Source organism: Lynx rufus, unplaced genomic scaffold (genome assembly GCF_022079265.1).
Source record: "Lynx rufus isolate CCGP_SWC_20201006 ecotype Redwood Valley unplaced genomic scaffold, mLynRuf1.p SCAF_6, whole genome shotgun sequence".
Lineage (NCBI taxonomy): Eukaryota > Metazoa > Chordata > Mammalia > Carnivora > Felidae > Lynx > Lynx rufus.
Window position 1 is genome coordinate 31,151,422 of NW_025814878.1, and position 23,329 is coordinate 31,174,750.

Genomic DNA, 23,329 nt, shown 5'->3' on the forward strand with positions numbered 1-23,329 from the left:
GGTTTGGAATGGAAGAGAGTGTAGGGGGAACAATGTTATCAGATAATTCTGTAGAGGTCCTTTGGGGCAATCCCTTGCCCCACCCCAGGATTATCCTCCTGTGCTGGTAAGGTTAGAGGCAGAAATAAACCAACTTTTTTTGTGTGCTTGGCACTAAAAGTGTCCCCTCATACTCTTACAACAACCTCATGAAGTAAATATAATTATCCCTTTACAGACGAAACACACTTGAAAATTCACACAGATAAGTGGTGGCAATAGAATTGAAACCAAGACCTCGGGGCGCCTGGGTGGCGCAGTCGGTTAAGCGTCCGACTTCAGCCAGGTCACGATCTCGTGGTCCGTGAGTTCGAGCCCCGCGTCAGGCTCTGGGCTGATGGCTCAGAGCCTGGAGCCTGTTTCCGATTCTGTGTCTCCTTCTCTCTCTGCCCCTCCCCTGTTCATGCTCTGTCTCTCTCTGTCCCAAAAAAATAAATAAATAAACGTTGAAAAAAAATTAAAAAAAAAAAAAGAAAGAAAGAAACCAAGACCTCTTTGGCAAAATTCTCGCATCTCCAGTTAGAAAAACCAGTTCTGGGGGGCCTGGGTGGCTCAGTCTGTAGGCATCTCACTCTTGATCTCAGCTCGGGTCATGATCTCACAGTTCATGAGTTCAAGCCCTGCATTGGGCTCTGTGTTGATCGTGCAGAGCATGCTTGGAATTCTGTCTCTCCTTCTCTCTGCCCTTCTGCTGCTTGTGCTTGCTCTCTCTCTCAGAATAAATAAATAAATTTTTAAAAATTTAAAAAGAAAAGAAAAGAAAAACCAGTTCCAAGCTCTATTCCTCCACATGATGTTTTTCTACAAACTTCAGCAAGATACTTGACATCTCTCAGCCATGGTTTTATCAGTAAGATCAGGGTACTAATATCTACAGATATATTTGCTATGAGGGTGAACTAGGATAAAGATATATTCTAAGTACTTAGCCCAGAGTTTTGCAGAGAGCTGTCTCTCTATGAGTAATCACTATTATTGCTATAACTATTATTACTGTTATTGCTTTTGAAATTATGATGCCAGGCTTTCAAAACACAGAGCATGATTTCCTTCAATTGTACTATATGTACTAAAGTGTTACCATGGGCAGGTTACTATAATTAAACTTTTGAGGTCCCCATGAAATATTCATATGGAAGCAGGCAAAAATAACGTGAAAGTGAATATGTAACATTTTAATGACCACACAGAGGAAATTCTTCAGACTTGAGGATAAGATCTTCGTATTTAAACCCTTAAATGGCTTATTTGCTAAAATAGACACAGAATTGTGTTAGACACTTTCTTTAACTCAGTTAAACCAAACATGAGCAGATGGATGCATGTACAAGTTCACATGCAACCTGCAAATGTTGCTGGAGAGAGGCATCTTCCCTGGCATTTCCAGGAGAGATCAATTTGGCCATGGTTTAGGGAGCCTCTCCATATACTTGGGCTGTGGTACACCTCAATTGAAAACAAACACATGGGCATCTCATTGTTTTTTTTCCCTCCCATAATAAGTGTTATTCTTTTCTATGGTCTCTGGTTTCCTCTGGCAAAAAGACATCACTATTGTAGATACAGACAGCAAGCTGTCATAGAAACACAAAGAGTATGAGGCTGGTCTTTATATATGTCCCACTCCTACTTTATTTAAAGACAGAAGTTTGATACGTTTTCACAAATCTTTGGAGATTAAACATATTACATACATATACATATATGTATATATATTAAATATATTACATTATATATATGTGTATGTGTGTGTGTGTGTATATATATATATATATATATAATTGTTGCACATGTTGTTATGCCACATCCAGACACCAACTTCTCAAGGCACTGAAGAGTGCATTCTGATTCTCACCGAAAAAGGGAAAGAGAGAAGTATGCAAGGAAATAATTCTTGACTATAAAAAAGGAGGTGACTTTTTCAAATAACCTCTAAAATTGGCCATTGTCATTGTGTGATATTAACACCAGCCCTTTTGGCAAGTTTGAAAATAGTGGGCTCCATTATAAAAGCTAAAAATGTCCTGGACCTGGAGTTGTTTACCCAGAGTATGAGCTGCTCTAAAGTTACAGAGCTCTGGTTGGAAGAGTGGCTTGAAGGCCGCCTCCAAGTATCTGACGTCACAGGAGTCTCAGCTGCTGCTGTGACACTGACCTGAGCGGCTTCTTGATTTGTGAAAGGAGTGAAGGTTTAAAAGGGATTTGCCAGTACTGCTCTCTTGCATGGTTGGACGTATTTTGCATTCCCATTTTCTGCAAAGAAGCAAATTCACCGAGCTGAGACTTTTGTCTTTAAAAAAAAAACCTAGCTATCCTTCCATTGCTAGATTGACCAAATGGTGGAACATCCATAGGATTTCTCCCCGGAGCTAAAAGGTATGTTTCTTCCTAACCGTTTGAAATCAAGTGATTCATTGTGGCAAAATATAGAGGGGCTGCTGCTTATGTGTTTTAAACTATGGGCACTGTTTAAGTGCAAGATTATTTCAACATCCGCCTGTTCCAGTGTCTGCGTCTGGGCTGTAAAAACAGTGGGGCGGGGTGCATAACGGATTTTACTGACGCCCAGGGATGAGAAGGTCCAGCTGCTGTGAGTAGATTTCTCAACTCTGGACTGACATTGACATCCGCCCTCTGAAACTGTTTTTAAAACACTGCTTCTCAGTACTTTGAACAGCACTTTGCCTACTGTAGGATTTCACTAAATGTATTAGAATGTTGTTTTTCATTAGGATGAAGACTTCTTACATTTGCAAGTAAAATTCAAAACCCATGAGGTTATTCGTATTTGAAAATTACAAAGAAAAATAAACATAGTTCATTCAAGATGATGGCGTTTGCTCACTACATGAGTAGTGTTTCTGTAATTTTAGTGGAAGTGTGTGCCATGCATAACCGACTAATCTGTAATTAGAAGGGGACCTTACCACTACATCTTCTATTGTTTAAGCGAATTAATTTTAGATACTTAAAGTCTCTTTCAAAGCTTTTCTTTTTTAAGAGAAGTAAAATCAGTACACCTATATTTTGGGTGTTTTCTAGTTTGAGTGTCTAACTGGGGGAAAAACAAGGAAGAAGAAGGTAATAAAATGAGAAGACAAAAGTATTTCTTCAGACTTGCATGTAGTAGTATCTCTTTGACCCTTTTGGAACATGAGGAACATGTTGAAATAGCAAGAAATAGCATAAAAAAATATTCCTTTCCGCCCTGCAATCAAATCAAATCGTTGTCTTTGGAAAGATGCATTTGCTAGTAAAACAATAGGGGAGGAATAAGGTCTGTTAATTAGCTGAAATGATGCAAATGATTGATAGCCTGGAGGAAGAGCTAGAGAATCTTGATGCTTAACTCTGATGGGTATAGGCATGGGAATTCTAAATCCCTCAAAGTTAGAAGCAAAGCATCTCTAGGACCAAAGATTCTTCTAGGAATTTTGAGTAGCACGGTGCGTAGCATGCCAACGTTCATTTGTAACCTCCTACAAATGAAAAATCTTTGATGATAGGAAAAGTATGTTTAGAAAAAGGAGATGGGAGAGCAAGAAACAATAGTTTGAACAAAAATCTCAGAAGAGAGAAGTAGCGAGCGAGTCAGTTCCCGTAATGCTGATTTATTTGGCTAATGTCCAGTTTCCAGTTGGGGAGATGGTAGGTAAAATGATACTGACCCAGGTGTAGTGAGAATGGAACACTCCTCAAAGAAGTGTTCCTATGACCACACTGAGGCTAATTTGAGAAATTAAAATAATTTATTGTGAGACTCCTAAGTTGCTCTTAAATGCTGCCTGCTAGTGGGGCCTAAGTAAGCAGAACTATTTTCCTCCCATCACCATACTCATGCAACCCACTCACAACCCAACAATTCTGACTGCCAGCCTCGGCCTCAGGGGCTCGGAAGTAGGTTACACGGATTGTATAATGCTACCTTGGAGTTGTTGGGAAAAGAACGTGTGCATGACTGAGTAATGCAGCTCACTCTACCCTTTTACAGGTGCTCTAATAAATTTTTATTCTGAATGAAATTGTGCACGGAGTGAATTGATAGAGACACAGGGAGGGATGCAGATAGCAATAATCCTTCCTTCTCTCCCACATAGATGCCAATATCTGTGGGTGAAAAAGAGTGACAACTAGAAACAAAGAGAACTTTTGTATTTGCATCAGTAGAGAGCAGTGAAAATGAGTTTTAGAATCTGCTGAACCACTTTACCCCATAACTTCTCATCATAGAACATTAAGTCCCTCCAAAGCTGCCCCCATTAGTTGATTTTTTTAATATTTAAGGAGAATTATAATAAAAGCAGTTTTATATAAGATTTATCTATCCAAATCTTTGCTAACAATACAAAATTTTCTGAATATTCAACTTGCCACGTATCCTAAAATACTTGAAAAATGAGGGCAAACGAAAGTCATTGAAAACATGAGAGTTCACACAATTAGATTTGCTTCTATTAATTTTCTAACTAAAAAAATGTGAAAATCTTCAGTTTTATTCTGGAAAAAGAAAACATAAAGAAGGATAATTGAAGGCAAGGAGGGAGGGAGGGAAGAAAAGAAAAAGAGGGAAGGACAGAAGGAAGAAACCAAGGAACAGGCATTTATTGAGCACCCACTATGGCTCAGAATGATGAGAGACTTTTATTAAGCATTCTCTCTCTTATGTTCATGTAATCCCTGCAGTGACTCTATGGACCCCATTTTACTTTTAAAGGAGAAAACAATAAATTCAGTCATACTATATTTGACATTTATAACGAGACATAGATGCTAGGAAGGCAAAATAAAATCCTCCCACAAAAATTGGCACAGATACTGCTCTATAGGAATTTTCTTTCAAAGGCTTGGTTTTGATCCATAACCATTACATTTCCTGGCACTAGATAGGGGTCTGGCCCTGGAGAGGGGAAGCTGTGTGGATTGGCCCTTGTCCATAGTAAATGATGAGTGGTCTTTGCAGTTAAGTGCAGGATTCTGTCTGCTTTGGGAACATTACCTGTGTTCATATATAGTGCTGTTACAAGGAGCAAGCCTGAGTTAGACTGAGTTAGACTGTAAAGAAAAGAAAAAAGAAAAGAAAAGAAGAGAAGAGAAAAAAGAAAAGAGGAAAGGAAAGGAAAAAGAAAAAAAGAAAAGAAAAGAAAAAAAGAGGAAGGGTCTGGCATCTTTTAACCTTTTAACCCTGGTCTGGAGTGGTTCTAGAAGAGTTAGCAATAGAAAGAAAAATTGGGGTCATTTGTACATAACTATAGGAGAAACTTTATGATGATTTCTGAACATTTACAGTGCTTAAAGACAGGATGAATCATGGATGGTCATAGCACCTCTTTTCCAGCTAGCCTGAAAGAAGTATGCTTTTTTTCTATAATTTCCTTGGTTCGTTTCCAACTATCTCTTGAGGTCTTAAACCACTCATTCCACTCTTCCTAAGAAGTCCTAGTGTTAACTACCTGCTAGTGAGCAAGATAGTTTCAGCTCACAGTTAATTACATATGGTTTTAAAGCAGTCTACCAGTCTAAAAATAAGCACTGTCTGCATTTCCTGTGAATAATTATTAGATGAACTTAAAAGATTACTGGGTAATCAAGATTAATGACAGAGTCTCCAAAACAAACAGAAAACAAAATCATGTATATTCTTTACTATCTTCATTTTGTTAGGTCTTCACTGACGTATTTATTTTGGGCAACTAGCATTGGTAATGGCAGGTACATGTGGTCCCTGGCTCATTGGTGTGGGAGGTAGTCAAAGGAAGGAAGGATGACAGAAGATGGAAAATGGGATTAGAAAAAGAGCATGGCTAAGTGGATAAAATGAGACATGATAACATCTCAAGTGGCTAAATCTGAAATTACTTCTTTTTCTTGACTGGGTTAGTCATAGTATTGGGAGTGTCAAGAAGTAGGTAAAAATGACCAAAGTGTCTGTGGGAAATAGTTTAAGAGAAGAATAACAATGTAGATCTCAATATTTTTAGGCTGTTTTTGAAGGTGGAGCCCTCATATAGCACTGACTTTTTCATCCTTATTAGTCTGTTATAATTCATTGATAGATTGCAGCTCAAACTATGTTTGGAACAGTTTACCACTTGGATATGTATGCTCAGAACAGTCTGATAAAAATAAAATTAATCTTCAATGTTTATCTTATATTTGGGACACGAAATATGCAGCCATCTTCTGCAACTACAAAATGGGGCTTGCTGCCTGGTTATGTTGGCTTCATTCCACAGCACCAACATCCAAGCAGCTATAGACCCTGGGGGCACTTTACTCATAATTAGCATAAGCCACTACCTGGTAAATTAACACATTTCGGTCATGGCCTAGAAACCTGAAGATAGAGACTTTTAATAGACATGATTATCTTAGATGATGATTTAAACATTTTAAATATGCTTTTCTACCCACTAATAAATGTCTATGTCTTTCTTTCAAGTACGCTCTACACCCAACTTGAACTAATGACCCCAACATTAAGAGTTGTCTGCTCCAATGACCCAGCCAGCCTGGCACCCTATATGACTTTCTTAATAAAAATTATTTTTAGTAGAAGTCAGACCAATATCTTTTAAAGCAAAAAATAGGGAAAATGTTTAAAATTTTCAAACTATCTTGCATGCCATATGCCATTTAATCTTTATAACAACCCTGTAAGTATCTTCGATTTTAACATAAATAAACTAAATCTCAGAAATTTTAGATGACTTATAACAAAGTTACCAGTGTGGTATTTTAAATTTCATCTTCAAACCCTAAATACGCATACCCTAAAAGCTAGAAATCTATTTCAGTCACAGCCTAATGTGATCAAGGATATCCTTGCAAAATGAGCAAACCATTTTCTTCAGTGCTCTGTATTCAGTAGCCTAAACAGATTTGAATATATGGTCCATTAGAAGAAAATGAGAGATAAGTTTTAACATGTGACTCCCAGGATAACTTTGTTGTTTTTACATTTTCCTTGATGAAGTAAAATAATGAAGATATTTTTATGATTTAGTTTGTCTTTTTTTGCTGATACATCAGTCCCAGATCAACTGCCAACTCAGGTTTCTTATTAATACAATAATCCCATTTGGCATGGATTTTAACTCTGAATATAAAATTGAAACTGTAGTCCAACAGTTTCAGGACTTTAATTCATAGAAACATGTATTCTGGTTGCAACAGAAAAGGAGTAATTCTGTTGCAGTAGATTTTACCACGGTTGTGTAGATATATGGCCATACAGTTGAATTTCATACTACCACTCATAGTCACAGAAAAAATTCCATCTTTAGATTAGATAGTTAAAAAGAATGCTTACATATCACGTATGTATTTAATTTTGCTGTCTGATTTCAGAAAGGGGGAAAGAAGTCTTTGGACAATACTTACTTTTTGACTGTGCTAGTCCTTCTTAAGCAGATTGTTAATCATCTCCTCTCTTCTTTTAAGGGCAGTGTTCCTATGGTTTGTTTATGTCATGGCTCTTAATAAAATGATAATGTGTTTTCAAAAAGCAAATGGATTTGGAACTCTTTCTTGTTATGTTTATATTAGGCTTTATTTTAAAGGCAAGTGGGACTGCTTCAAATAAAACAACTCCAAGCTTCCAAGAAACAGTTAAGAAGGCAGAGACAAGCAGAAATACCCCTTCACTAACACTCACACGGTTGCCATGGACCTGCATAAGCAGTGGGAGAACACAGAGACTAACTGGCACAAGGAAAAGATGGAGTTACTGGACCAGTTTGACAATGAAAGGAAAGAATGGGAGAGTCAATGGAAAATCATGCAGAAGAAGATAGAAGAGGTACAAGTTGATTTGTTTGGAATATATTGAAGCTTAAAGCTCAGAATGAAAATTCTGTTTCAAATTTGTGTTGTATCGGAAACTATTTCTTTTTTCCTTATTCCGCCTAAGAGATGCATGTCTCAGTGATATTTGCTAGATCAAAAATAGCAGAACCTTATCCAGTGGTATCCAAAGGACTATGCTTTTTTATAGCCCTGCATGAAAATTAAGGACTTAAAATGTCAATCTAAAGTATATCAATTTATTATTTTCTGACTGAAGTGCCTTGGTATCAAAAGTGAAGTATGTATTTTGCATGAGTTTTCAAACACAGGGTCCAGGAGGAAAATCTAAGAAAGGCATAATTGGTGGAACATATATTACAAATTGGGAATTAAAATACAGATCTTTCTTGAGATGATTTATGGATGATATCTACTAAAGGAAATTACATATTAGATAAGTCAGTATAGTCAAAAGGAGTGCCATATATCAAACAGAAAATGGCAGCGGGCGTGATATTTAATCTGGCAAAATGTGCCAGATTTATTGGCACGTTTGTAAGGAAAGGGTTATGAAAAACGACGTGCCGTGACTCTGATACAAACAGCCATTTTATCCCCATTAACCATCCCTCGGCTTGTTGGCCCTGGAATATTTCCTCTAAGTGTTTACATTGATGTATTTTTAAGCTTGTTTCAACTGAAAATTATTTATACTTACCTTGCTTTCTTCTAGTGACATCCATGGTATTATATGGTTTGTGCACATTGCCTAAGTGATTATTTTTAACAGACTCTTTGGCCTTTATTCACAAGGAATCAAAGCTGGTGCTTTATGTGTTAATAGCACAAATATTTTTCTCATTAACAGCCATGTAATTGGTTGTGAATAGAATATATTGGCACACTACAAGGAAAAATTAAAAGGGGTAGCTATTAAACTGTTTCTCTAACATAGAACTGAGAAGGCAGGTATGTAGTACATGATTATATTAAAAGGAGACTCCACTGCTCATACCTCTATAGTTTAGAAAATGTGTTTTGCTTACTCTCTTAACTCGTTTACCCAAAGACTGAGATTGCATCAACAAGGAGATGTCTAAGTCAAATAAGAATCCAAAATTCCAAACAGAAACCTGAAGTCATGGGTCATTAATTCCCAAAGGCTTGGAAAGTCAGTTAGTAACACTCAGGTAAGTCTAGCATCAAAGCAAAAAAATTTAAAGGAGTCAGGATTAGCCTAGCCTATTGTTTAAGCCATGTAGCTAAAATAATCTGCTGTCTGGTTAAATATTTTAAGGTCAAATAATTATTCTGAAAACTCTGTAAATTCTATCTATGGTAAATATTACCCTTTTGATTAGCAGCCATTAAACATATTTTAAAAATAGGATGATGGTTTGTAGAAATACTATTCCTTTCTGCATCAAGGAGATAGAAGGCTGTAATATTTTTTTCTTCATCTTGGATAGTAACTGTAAGCTATTTATGTCTTGCAGCGTGAAATATATAGCTCCATTACTGAGAATATGTTTGGATAATGTGCTTACCCCAGAATACTGATAGACAATGCTTTCTAATACCTGAATACTAACATTGTGCTCCCCTTATCATTCTAATATATATGTTTCTACTTCCAACTTTGTAGCCTGTGAGAATGTACTTTTAATACAACCATCTTGGAGTACCTGGGTGGCTCTGTCGGTTGGGCAGTCAGCTCTTGATCTCGGCTCAGGTCTTGATCTCAGGGTCATGAGTTTGAGCCCCATTGGACTCTGCGCTAGGAGTGCAGCCTACTCAAAAATGTATATACTCATCTTACAGGCTACAAATGGGGGTAAAATAATTTTGATGAAGACAGGAGGAAAGTATTTTCACATGTCACAGAGAATCAAGACATTTTTTAAAACTAAAATTAAACAACACTTGAAAAAATTATATAACATGCCACAAGCATAACAGACTGTATTTGTTTAGCATATATCACTAGGTTCTGTGTATTAATTCAGACACAAGTTATTAAGCCAAGTACTAGAGAATTTTAGATTCCCTAATGTGCCCATGTAACCATAGTGATTCCAAGTGATATCTTCTAGTGAGAGGACCCAGTGTTGTGTATTAAGATGCTAATGATTCTTTGCTCAGCCACCATCCACAATCATTGCATTTGCTATTGCAGAACCAACATGTACATACTTGGATCATTTGAAACCTGGACTAATCCAAATAGAAGCCCTAAATAGAGTTCTTATATACCTGGGAATTTTTTTTTAATCATGTTGCAATTTTTCCTATTTGTTGCCTTGTTTCAAATAATCAGATAACCATTGACAATTTTTTGGGTATGAAATAACACAGATTTCCTTATACAAAATAAATTTGTTTTTCATCAATAGCATGATATTATTTGCTTCTCCATACCTTGCTTAAATCTCAAGAGAATTTAAGGTGGGATATAAAATGTTATATAAGGTAAAGTATTTCAAAATAAAAGAGATGAAGACAGGAGGATTTTATGTGAAATGCATGCAGCTAGCCTTTCTAGTAACTAACAGAAAAATTGTCAGAAACATATTTCCCAATATTCAGAACAAGCAAACCTATTTCCCAGAAATAGCACTTTTGTTCCTGATTTTGAAACTAAAGCAATTTTTTTTTCACCCATAGCTCCTCAAAAAAAAAAAGAACAATGTCACCAATGTCACGATAAGCATCCTTAGATTCAACAACTAAGGATTCCCAACTTTTGTGGGTTGCTTCTTATGATATTTCTCAAGATCAGCCCAAATCATAATGCTCACAATAGCTCAGAACAAGTAAGTTTATGAGGGCTAAAACAATTGAATCATGGCTGTAATTTGATGTTATCCTGAGATTATCCAATGATAGATATGTAAGTATCCGTGGAAATAAATATATTGTATATCCTTCAGACACCAATTATGTTTAGTGCTTCCTTCATCTGAGATTTGGGTAAATGTTGAGCAGCAATAAATCTTTTGTTATATTCCTTGACTAAAAGATGTCTGTAGATATAGGTTGTGGCTGTAAAATGTAGTCATTTGCTTCAATAGTTATCTGACAGAAGCCTTTGAAATTTGCCAAGCTTTCCCACAACTCAAGCCTGAGGAGAAAGCCACTTCTTCTATTTAGTGGTAAGCTGAGTGCATGCCTGCAGATTAAACTAAACTTTCATCAAGAAATAATTTGGGATGGGGGCACCTGGGTGACTCAGTCGGTTGAGTGTCCGACTTTGGCTCAGGTCATGATCTCACGGTTCGTGAGTCCAAGCCCCACGTCAGGCACCCTGCTGTCAACATAGAACCCACTTCGGATCCTGTGACCCCTCTCTCTCTCTGCTCCTGCCCTGCTAGCACTCTCTCTCTCTCAAAAATAAAGAAACATTAAAAAAAGAAAGAAAGAAAAAAAAAAGAACGAATTTGGGATCCACTCTAACATAGACTGAAAGATAATAAAGCCTTAGAATTCTAATATCACATAGCACAGGGTCACATTTGTTTTAATCAAGGTAAGAAATCTTTTTTGAATGTGTATAGGCCTGCCATTAAAAAAATCTTAGTAATACCTAGTGTTATGCTCAGAATTCGTGATCCCCAAAGACCACCAGGGAGCCGAGTCCGATGCAAAAGCAAAGAGCCTTTATTCGAGCTAGCTCGAGCTCAGTCCTGTACCTGCACCTACGCAGCTGTGAGATACCAGGGAGAGAGAGTGAGTTTCAAAAGGACAAAGGTTTTATTGGGGCCTAGGGGCAGTTGGTGAGGTAATGGCTGTGGCCTCAGCCGATTGGCTGGGGAAGGGTCAGAGTCCTGTTAGGCAGGTGAGGTTACTCAAGGGGAGGAGGCGTGGTCAAGGTGAAGGACGCAGAACAAGATGGAGTCCGCCGGCGTAGGCCTACCCTTCCACCTAGTAAATACCTCAGTAACACCAACATAACTTCCAAAGGAAAAATCTTTTGATTTCACAATATCTACTTAGGCAATGAAATGAACTGACATACTATATGATATTGTCAACTATTTAGACACTGGAATGTTGGCATACAAGTGCAATCATGCATTTTTTTAAGCATTAATATCAGTTAAACTCTTGTTTTTCTCCAAAAAAAGTTAGAGAGCATGACTTGTATGCTCTCTCTCTCCAAAATAAATAAACATTAAAAAGAAAAAAGAAAAAAGAAATACTACTCCTGAGATCATGATTACACTATGTTAACTTACTTGGATTTAAATAAAATTTAAAAATTTAAAAAAAAGGGAAATAATGTGGGATCCACTCAAACATAGATTAATAGATGATCAAAGCCTTAGAATTCTAATATCACATAGAACAGGGTCACATTTGTTTTAATCAGGATGAGAAATCCTTTTTGAATGTGTATAGGGTTGCTATTAAAAAAAATCTCAGTAATTCCTAGTAATACTTCAGTAGCATCAACACAACTTGCAAAGGAAACTTCTTTTGATTTCATGATATCCACATAATATTGTCAACTATTTGGCATACAAGTGGAATCATGTATTTTTAAAACATCACTTTAATATCAGTTAAACTCTTGCTTTTCTCTGAAAGCAGTTAGAGAGCATGACCAGTAATTGATTCAGGACATTTCAACTTGGTAACAGTGCTTCTACATCATCATGATGTACCTCTATATACATTTATATAGATACAAGTTGTTTGTTTTTAATTTGTGAAGAGTTGATTTCTACACAAAGATACAAAAATTACCATCCATACCTTGACCTACTAAAATTAGTCTTTATGGTTCATCCAAGTTGTTCTGGCTAATCACATTTGAGAAGCACTTCTCAGAGGCATGAACATTAATACCCCAGAGCAGTATATCATGAAATGGCAAAGAGAACTCAGAATGGTGTGCTTAGTATCAAAAAAAAAACTGACAAAGTAAACTAGGGGGATAAAAAGTTTTATCTTTGTTTTCCTTACAGCTTTGCCATGAAGTGAAGCTTCGGAGGAAAATCAACATGAATGAACGTGCTAAGATCCTTGATCATGATCGTGAAAAAGGGATTCAAGATAAAGTGGTGGAATCTTCTCCAAATTACCCCAATTCAGGACAATGCGAATTTACAGGGATGAATCACGGGGATGATCTGGAAAAAGAAAATAAAACAGAGCAGAGCTTACTCCGTGAAGGAAATCAAATGTGTAAGGAACAAAAAACAACAAAAAAGTCAAAAGTAGGGATTATGGATCCTTTGGCCACAGATAACCAAAAACAATGTGGGGCGTGCCCTGGCCTGAGGCCTTCCAGGGTAGAGGACAGGAGCTGTTCTGGCGCCCTCAACACAGTAAGTAGGACTGTGATTAGCCTAGAACTGTTTCTGAAGAAATATTTACATTTCAAAGTGCTAACATGCTATTGCTTATATGTATAAAGGCTCTGGAAGAACTTGCGAAAGTTAGTGAAGAATTATACAGCTTTCAAGAGGAAATCCGAAAGCAGTCTAACCACAGAAGGTATGCTGGTACATCTATGATTATTTCATATCAGAAAATCAAGAAAAATATTGTTTTCAGTTAAGGAACCCCAACTGCCTTTTCCTTACACTTTGTTAAGTGAGAATTAACAATGAGTTATTAAAGTCTGTTATTTTAGATAGGAAATAAAAACCTTAATTGAATATATCTCTGTTTTTGATTTTTAAACCAAATCTTCTCATTCTTTGTAATTTGTTAAGAATATTGTACTCTTTTGGTATTTGGTTAAGATGTACTATGCATGATGCATTAACAACTATATTCTAATGTAGTTCTTTTTCATTTTGAGTGTTTGGCCAGTGGAAGAGCCTATAGCTGGGCTAATCCAGTTAAATACACCTGTAAAACATGTCAGACTTAACAATGTGGAATTTTAGTTATATAATGATGTTCTACTGCAGTCTTTTGTACCTAAGAGTCGTTTATTTTTCTACATTTATTTGATATATAATGGAAGCATACATAATTCTCAACACAACATATTGTAAATATGTGTACACACACATATAATGACATTTTAAAAAGCCGTTTCAATTTAGAAGCACCTATATAATTGTAAGTTTTCACCAAATTGAAAAATAAATTGGTATGCTCTACAAGGTAAGTAAAGATAGACTGTTCTAGGATCAATATTTATCTCATAGTGAGGGAATGTGCTTTTCTTAAAAAGCAACAGCAATGTATACCCATATTTTTCTTTAGCTGTTAAGAAGCTCAGAAAGAGGGGCGCCTGGGTGGCTCAGTCAGTTAAGCGTCCGACTTCAGCTCAGGTCACGATCTTGCGGTCCGTGAGTTCGAGCCCCGCGTCGGGCTCTGGGCTGATGGCTCAGAGCCTGGAGCCTGTTTCCGATTCTGTGTCTCCCTCTCTCTCAGCCCCTCCCCCGTTCATGCTCTCTCTCTGTCTCAGAAATAAATAAAACGTTAAAAAAAAAAAAAAAAGAAGAAGCTCAGAAAGAATTTTTGTATTGACCTCAATAGATTTTCTCATATAACCATGTTTTATACATAATTTTGCCCTCTACCTGCCCATTTCACTTTTGCCTACCATTCTCTACTAATGAGTATTTATCTATACTTTATTGTAATCTGTTTCATAATACTTTACAAGTTGAAGAAATATAAATACTATCTATATTTATCAGTATGATCAATTAACTTTAATTGATATTATTGAATTTATATTGTTGCTATATTTAGGTTTTTTGTTTTGATTAAACTTAGAAAAGACTCACCTGTCAATTTTCTTTTACAAACCACACCTGGTATACAAGTTCTCCTTGCTACTCCATAAACTTTAGAAAAAAGTTCAAAATCCTTAGTATGTAATTCAAATACATTACAATGTAACTTAATGTTTCTTTCATCCTCCACCCTATGCTTTATGATCCATCCATACCAAAGTGCTCCCTATACCTTGAAGAGCCACCCTATTTTTATTGTGGCTCACTTTGCCCACATGATGCCCAAATGACATCTTCCATTTGGTAATACTTATATTTCACTGAACTTTTATTCAGATTTCTGTCATACTTAGCTTAGAATGTCATTTCAAAGTCAAAAGAAGGAACTTGAGCTCACGTGACATAATGAATAGGAATTGAGCAGGTAGAGCAGAGGTAAGGAAATGGCTGGAGGGAACCCATAGAAATGGAAATCCCAGTAGCAGACACTCAGCAGACTACACAGTATAGTCTAAGTGTAAGAGACAATTTGAGAATATAATGGAAAGATAGTTTGGGTCAGAGCATGTAGGCTGTGAGGGCAGTACTGAGAGGTGGACTTGATCCTACAGTAAAAGGACTTGGGGGTTTTGACTAGAGAATTTATATGAAAATGCTGTTTGGGAAGTTGTGAGTCCTTATAGCAGAAATTCATTGCTTATGCCATGGTTTCTTTTGAGAACTTGTCCTAAATAAAGTTATCACTAATATATCTTGTTTTATAATTGTTTAGAATGAAGTCAGATTCTTTTCTTCAGGAAATGCCCAATGTAATTCATATGCGTCACAGAGACCACATGATCAACGATGGCCAGGGCATTCTTCCGATTGATTTAGAAAAAGAAAAGCAGAAAAATAGAAAGAATCTGAGCTGTTCCAGTACGCTCCAAAGCAATTCTATGAAAAAATATGAATTTGATACAATTGATCTGCAAAGAAATGAAATTCCACCACTTCCTCCTCCAAGAAGCACATCTCGAAATTTTCCCAGCTCATTTTCTGAACAAGCTCATGAAAGTTTGAAGGACAGTTTAGACCACAACAGCCACGTGGCCCAAGAGGGTCAAGGTGAAAGGAACTACAGTCCTGATTTCCTTTTGAGGCTGTGTCTAAATGAAGGGAAGACTTTGAAAGATGGTATCATGTTCCCTTTGTTGGCACCCAAAACCAAAATAGATAACCAGCATCCATGTGATGAAAGTGTTGGACTTGGCATGTGGTCATATGACACAGGGATCAGTGCAAAAAATAGTCCCTCTACATTGTGGTATCAGAAAATCTGCTCTACTCCCAATAAGCCAAAATGTGAAAAGATGATTCCAGATCATTCTGCTAAATCTCATCCTGATCTTCATATAAGTAGTGATTGTAGCTCTTCAGTGACAGAGAGCAGTGGGTCACTTAGAAGTTTCAGTTGTGACTTTAAGAGGACAACTAGGAATGAAAAGCTGGCAGCAAAGACTGATGAATTTAACAGAATTGTATTTAGAACAGATAGAAATTGTCAGGCAATACAGCAAAATCAAAGCTACTCAGAATCATCTGAAGATCCTAAGCCCTGTGATACCTTAATTACTCATACAGGTAACATATCAGAAAATGATGATGTGTCTGATATTCTGAAAACCAGTGTCCACGTGCCTGTGCCTGTGCCCAGAGAAAATGTGCCTGACAATCCCACCAAAAAATCCACAACAGGCCTCATCAGACAAATGCAGGAACACATGAGTCCTAGCAGTTATCGGAGTATGCTCCAAGAGCACGACTGGAGACCAAGTAATTTGTCTGGCCGGCCAAGATCAGCTGATCCTAAGTCAAATTATGGTGTTGTGGAAAAGCTGCTGAAAACCTATGAGAAGTCAACAGAGCCTGCATTGCAAAATTCTAAATGCTTCCAGGATAATTGGACCAGATGTAATTCTGATGTCAGTGGTGGGTCCACATTAAGTCAGCATTTACAAATACTTCAATTAGAACAAGAGCTTCAGCAAAACACAGCTATGTATGGAGCACAGCAAGTTAAACGACGAGTAGATTGGAAAAAGATAACAGAGGTGAGAAAGCAATTAACATATGTTGGTAGAACTGTGTCCATATTTAGCAGTGGCTCAGAGTTCAGTCAATTGCCCATTTCTATAAATAAAATGTAGGCACATATTTTGGCATCTTCTTAACTTTTCAGCCCTTTATTTCTGAATAAGCATAAACCTTAGGACTGTAACTTAACATGAACTTCTTAAAATACAGTTTTTAAAACTGGGAATAGTACATGACAACTCTTTTAAAATTCTGAAATGGGACAACATAAGTAAAATAAATGGGCTTAAGAACCTCAAGAAGATCAAATGTTTGTTTTAAGTTTCTTTCTTGAAAAAACATTCCAAAAATGCATGGATTGGTTTATAGAATTTGATTCTTCTAAAGTTTTTATATTTTTAAGAAAAGAGTATTGGAAATATTTTTAAAATAACTTTTCACTTCTTGGCCATGATTACTGCAGTCATTCCTAGCATTTGATTCATTTTCCTTCTCATGGGATTAGTCACATGAATGTGACTATGGGTATAACACATCATAAAATAGTGCCTCATAGAGTTCTCTTATTTGTGGAGCAGAAAGGCAGTACATGGAAATAAAATTATGTTATAGCTTAAATTTTTTTAAGGCCATTCTTATTTGTGTAAATCCTTAGCATGAAAACTGCTCCCCCAAAATAAGTATTTAAAAAACTGTTATTCTTTCTTTGTTCCAATTTGTTCGCAAAAGAATATATTCTTTGTTAGTTATGGGAGAAAAAGAGGTTGAAGAGATTGGTGTTTACAAAAAAGAGCTCTCCAACAGTCCCTTTTTATGCATAATTTACAAAAAGTTACATGGTGACATATTGTTATCATTTGCTAATGCTTCAAAAAATCCTAGTTTTGCAAAGTGCAGTGTGTGTGCAGCATAGTTTTAAGCTATGCAGGTTGCCTTCTTCTGGTGTAAAAAAATTATTTTTATATGGCTTTCAGACCCCATAAAAAATATCAGTTTGGGGGTGCCTGAGTGGTTTAGTCCGTTAAGCATCTGATCCTTGATCTCACCTCAGATCTTGATCTCAGGGTGGTGAGCTCAAGCCCTCCCTTCATGCTGGGGGTGAAGCCCACTTAAGAAATAAAATTAAAATAAATAAAAACATCAGTTTTTATCTATTTTATCAGAAACCTTGCCTGTTTGTACAAGGTACAAATAATTACCCTGCTTTTGTATTTCTCTGTGTTTCAGTTGAGCCCATAAATACCTGGAAAGCCCTATAGCTTCAGACGGCAAAAGGAAACGTGTTGTAAAATAACCAGCCAAATATTGATCCGCTACGTTTTTGCACTGGTCGAGAATTTGGGAGGGGTCCTATAGTGTAGATTCTTAAGAGTAGTTCTTCATCCCCTCCCTCACCTTGTTGCTGGTGGAAATTTTAAAAAAATAAGATTCCAAAGAGAGAAAAAGAAAATGCAGATTATTGTCATAAGAATAGAGACCATCCTTACTACCCATCTCAGCTGAAAGAGCACAGGCTTTGTTAAGAAGGTCAGTAATAATACTCTGGTGTAATATGTGTCATGGAAGCTTTCAAAAAATTTTTTTTTAATGTTCGTTCATTTTAGAGAGTGCAAGTGGGGGAAGAGCAGAGAGAGAGAGGGACAGAGGATCCCAAGCGAGCTCTGCACTGACAGCAGCAAGCCCAGTGCAGGGCTAAAACTCACAAACTGAGAGATCATGATCTGAGCTGATGTCAGCTGGACACTTTGAGCCATCCAGGTGCCCCTTTTGAATTTTTTAAATATTTTTTTTATATTTTTTAATGTTCATTTATTTTTGAGAGAGAGAGACACAGAGCGTGAGTGGGAGAGGGTCAGAGAGAGGGGGAGACACAGAATCCAAAGCAGGATCCAGGCTCTGAGCTGTCAGCCCAGAGTCCCAAGTGGGGCTCAAAACCAGGACCCTTGAGATCATGACCTCAGCCGATGTCAGACGCTTAACCAACTGAGGCACCTAGGCACTTGAATTTTTTTAATTGCAAGAATGTTTTTCTTCCATTAAAATAGAAAGAGAGAAAACAAGGAAGAAATGAAAGAAAAGAAAGGGAAAGGAAGGAAATGGTTTAAGTCTTCAGATAATGACCAATATAGTGATTCTTTATTAGCATTTATAATAAAACTATATTTTAAAATATGTTCATGATAATTTTGAAACTTGAGAAATAGTGACAACAGCTCTTGGAAAAAAAGATAGCATCAGATAAATCATTTGGTGATCTGTGTGCAATTTTGCTTATGATTTCTGAAAGTTCCAAAAACTTGACATAAATGAGCACAGTTTCTCCTGTAAATTATTATCTTTTTGTTTTTAATAACACTAAAATATCCTAATATCCTTCTAAGAAACATTTAGAGCTCCATCATCAAGTTTATCTAACATAAACTTTTGAATCCTGAACTCATCGTTTTAAAAAATTGTATTAAAACAGTTGTATTAAACAGTATTAAACTTTTGAATCCTGAACTCATCGTTTTAAAAAATTGTTGTTTTAAAACAGTTGTATTAAAATTTGGCAATGTGAAAAGATCTACAAGATTATCAAATGTCATATTCCATATTAAAAATGAGCTGCTTTGATTAAAACATTTAAGGCCACAAATATTAGACAATTACCCTCTTTAGTTATTGATGCTTTTACTTGCTTATAAATATGCTAATACATTAACCCTGTAGTTGGGATCCATAACATATTAAGCCCATTTTTTGTGCTTGTATAGTGAGATAAATGTCTTCCTTTGTCTCCTAGGAATCCATGGCAGTGAAATCTTCACCTGGAAAAGGATTTTCCCGACCTGCTAGACCAGCAAATCGCCGTCTCCCATCCAGATGGGCCTCGAGATCTCCATCGGCGCCCCCCGCCTTGCAGAGAACTACCCCCAGCTATACCATTTCTCTGCAATCTGCAGCATCGATGGTCTGAGTCTCTGGCCTGGATTGCTAGATGACAAAAGTCCTAATTGCCAAACAGAGCATTCTGAGTGTTTACAGCCAATCCGGTCTCTTCTCTGTCTTTCAAGATCACTGGGACAGACAGTTTAAATCTTAACTTCCCATCAGTCTTCAGTGTTTTTAATCTATGGAATAATTATCTTCCTGTATTTTGATTTCTTAGATCAGAATTTTTTAATGCCATCTTCATTAATTTGCCAATATGATTTAAGTCAAAACAATGTACTATATTGTATATTCTATCTTTCTTGCAAGTGGCAGAAAGCAAGGTTATGTGCATGGCCATGTGTTTGTAGGTGCATGTGTTGAAACAGGAAGTATCCTAGTATGTACTTAGATAAGAAAAACTTCTGTGCTAGTGTTGACTTTGAAATTATAATATGTATACCTATATATTCTTTGTGTTTATTTAAAATTTTTGAAAATATACAGTACTATTTCTATTTTGTATACCTTTTAATAGGTATCCACTTAAGGCATTTGAGGTACATATATTAACTAACCACTTTCTTGGTCCCAACTACATTGAAAAATAAGAATTATACACATTAATAACACTTGGTAGATTTCTATATACAACTCATAGTTTCTTAACCAGTGTAAGGATGGACTAATGCCATTGATCTCCTTGTTTATTCTTTTAATAAATAAAATTGTCACAGGTTTAATAGATCAGACTTCCAAAGCAAACATAAAATGTTCACAAAATCTTTTGTATATCATTTGGTAGTCTATTATGGCTTTAACCGTGTACTTGATCCCCAGAGCCATATCATGAGACTGCCTTAGAAACAACAGAACTTAAAAATGAACTTATTTTGTCAACTTCAGTAACAAATAATCCTTAAATAGGATATGAAAATAAATTCAGTTATGTTGAATTCTACTTTTTTGTTAAATTGTAGTAAGCTGTTAGTTAAGCTCCTTCATTTGAAGTCATATTTAGAGGTAAGTCATTTCCTTTTTTTTTTTTCTAATTTTCTCTAAAATTAGTAGTAAAAAGCTAATTCATCTTTTTATTAACAGGGAAGATTAGAAATGATATTTCATTGAAAGCCGAATTATATTTCTTATAGTGTGCTACATTAAAAAAAAAAAAAGCCTTAAAGTAAACTTTGGCATCCATGAGTAGGATAAGGAACAGAAATGTGTATTTTGGCCACAGTTTACACACAGTGAACATGTAAGATCTATGTTGAGAACTGAAAGAAGTATGAATGCTGAGGTGTTTGGAATTCTACATGGACGATCTTAGAAGCACCTTTGCTCTCTCTGGTCTCTCTATAAAACCAACTTCGTTAGTAGATACTTCTATGTAAGCTTTTCTTTTACTACCAGAAAGGTTAAGAAATTCCTGTGGCATAAGCACCCATGACCTTCTTCTTATGATATATTCTAACAATTAAGAGTAATTCATTTCATTATACATCATGACTTGAGGTAAAGTAAATAATTTCCAAATCCCAGACTGCCTTAAAATGCTCAAGACTGTTGCTTGATGATGGACAGATTTGTACTTTCCAATAAGGAGAGTTTATAGGAGTTGAGCTGAATTAAACTTCTAGAATGTGAGGATGGAGCAGATGGTAAGTAAGGGCTATAGATCCATTCTTTTTTGGAATACTTTGAGAAGAACAGGTATAAACTTTTCTTTAGATTTTGGTAAAATTCGCCTGTGAAACCATCTGGCCCTGGACTTTTGTTTGTTGAGAGTTATTGGTTACTAATTCAATTTCTTTGTTGGTAATTGGTCTGTTGAAATTTTCCATTTCTTCCCTGTTTCAGGTTTGGTAGGTTATATGTTTCTCGGAATTTATCCCTTTCTTCTAGGTTGTCCAATTTGTTGGAATATAGTTTCTCATAATATTCTCTTATAATTGTTTATATTTCTGTGGTTGGTGTTTAGATACACTCATTTAATTCTTGTTTCTTTCAGGAATATCCTTTTCCATAGGAAACCTATCAGAGACAAGTAACCTAGATGCCAACTGATGTCATTTATGTTTTATGCTTTTCATCTAGAAGTGGGGAAACACTAGGACAATGGTAGTTTTTGGCATACAATAATAGACCCGCTAGGAAGGTGCTGCTATGCCACAGTGGAAAGACTGCCCGAGAACTGGGCAACATCCCTGCTCCCCTCCATCACTGTATCCCAGGTAGTCTGATGTGGATCTGTAGTTCCTATCTTTAACTACAAGTCAGAATATTGAAGATCTCTTTAAAAAAAAAAATTAGATTCCTGACCTCATTTCATATTTACTAGAGCAGAATTTCCAAGGGTGCAGGGTGGGAATCTGGAGTCTTTAATAAAACAATAACAACAACAACAGCAACAAGAAAGCAAAATATCTAATGATTACGAGATTTGGAAGCAGTGACATTGATGCCCCAATAGATGGGTACTATTGGGTAGTCACATTGCTTCCCTGGGACTTGCTTTTGTTACCTATAAAAGAAAAGGATTATATTATCAGGCATACGATTTTAAACCACCTTTTCTATTACCATTTGAATGAAACAGTGGGACATATTTTAACATCTTCCTATGTTGACTAAAATCATAGCATGGTAGAGTTTAAAACAAAAAACTTAGTATATAGTCCAACTCCTTGATTGTAACGATAAACTAAAACAAAAGTTATTGAAATATTCTGTTTTCTCTTTTAAAATATTTTATAATTTTTTATGAAAAACCTATCAGGTAAATGGCAATTATCCTTGAAAAATATTTTTTTATGTATTGTGATTTTTAACTGGTAGTTTTTCTACTTTGGATGAGCATGTTCTTCCCAACAACATACCCTTCATTATGCTGTCATTGCTGGATTTAAGACATTTGTCAACATTTCAGAAATATTTGCTTAGAAACACTTGTGTTAATAGAAGTTTTCCTGAGCAGACTATTGGGGAGAAAACTTACATTATTTCAACTGAGGAGTCTGCTCTCAGAAAGGAATAAGAACAAGGCAGAAAAAGTGCTTGAGTTTTTGTGCATGTGTGTGTGTGCACACGATCCTTGCACGAGTTCTCTATATTGCCTTATCACCAAAGCCAAATATAAATATGTACATTATGTTTGCATAATTCACTTTATCAAAAATTAACTTTAACTTTCATTTGTTTTTACGTAGACAATGAAGATGACCAGATATTATCATGCATGATTTACCTCTACATAGAGGATTTAGCCAGACTCCATGTCATTCTGAGAAAATATCTGGACCTAAAAAAAGAATCTGCTTCCCTACAAAGATTTTTAAAATTATTTCCAGGCATAGGCACATTTACTGACAAACAACTACTTGACATTAAAATCTCCTTCAGTGATTGGAAGTTATCAAATAAAATAGATACGGAAACACCTGCTGTGGCATGTGCATACATACATTGAGAACATTTTGATTTTCCTCCTTTTCTATAGTGATCTCCAGTAAAGCCGAAAGTTTTATGAAATCTAAAATCACACTTCAGCCTAGCTTCTCTTAAAATATCTCTACATAATAAAATCTAAAAGCCACGTCTGTATGAATTCCTGCACCTGGCCACACAAAACCCCATATGATTTCTTATACCGGACAGCCACTCTGCCCATTTAACCACTTATTGAATTTTTGTTTGAAAAATATTACTCCTTTGAAACTTGCCTTTACATGTGGAATTAGTTTAATTATTTTTAGATAGATTCAGATTTCTATTATAGTACTATTTTGCTTCCAATTCTGCATGTTTCTTCTTCA

The 23,329-nt window shown here is 36.0% G+C and overlaps 1 protein-coding gene across 1 annotated transcript; it reads left to right on the plus strand.

Moving 5' to 3' along the window:
* Positions 1-7,516: 7,516 nt before the first annotated feature.
* Positions 7,517-20,414, plus strand: KIAA0408 (KIAA0408 ortholog). Its single transcript, XM_047103152.1, has 5 exons — positions 7,517-7,837; positions 12,792-13,154; positions 13,244-13,323; positions 15,298-16,618; positions 19,387-20,414. Exons 1-5 carry the CDS (start codon positions 7,703-7,705, stop codon positions 19,558-19,560), a joined length of 2,073 nt encoding a protein of 690 aa, XP_046959108.1. The 5' UTR covers positions 7,517-7,702; the 3' UTR covers positions 19,561-20,414.
* Positions 20,415-23,329: the final 2,915 nt, after the last annotated feature.

Excerpts from the sequence above, each read along its gene's own strand:
- KIAA0408 (XM_047103152.1), top strand. The coding sequence starts at position 7,703 with ATGGACCTGCATAAGCAGTGGGAGAACACAGAGACTAACTGGCACAAG. Across the intron at positions 13,324-15,297 it reads AAGCAGTCTAACCACAGAAG|AATGAAGTCAGATTCTTTTC; the intron begins GTATGCTGGTAC and ends ATAATTGTTTAG. Across the intron at positions 16,619-19,386 it reads ATTGGAAAAAGATAACAGAG|GAATCCATGGCAGTGAAATC; the intron begins GTGAGAAAGCAA and ends TTTGTCTCCTAG.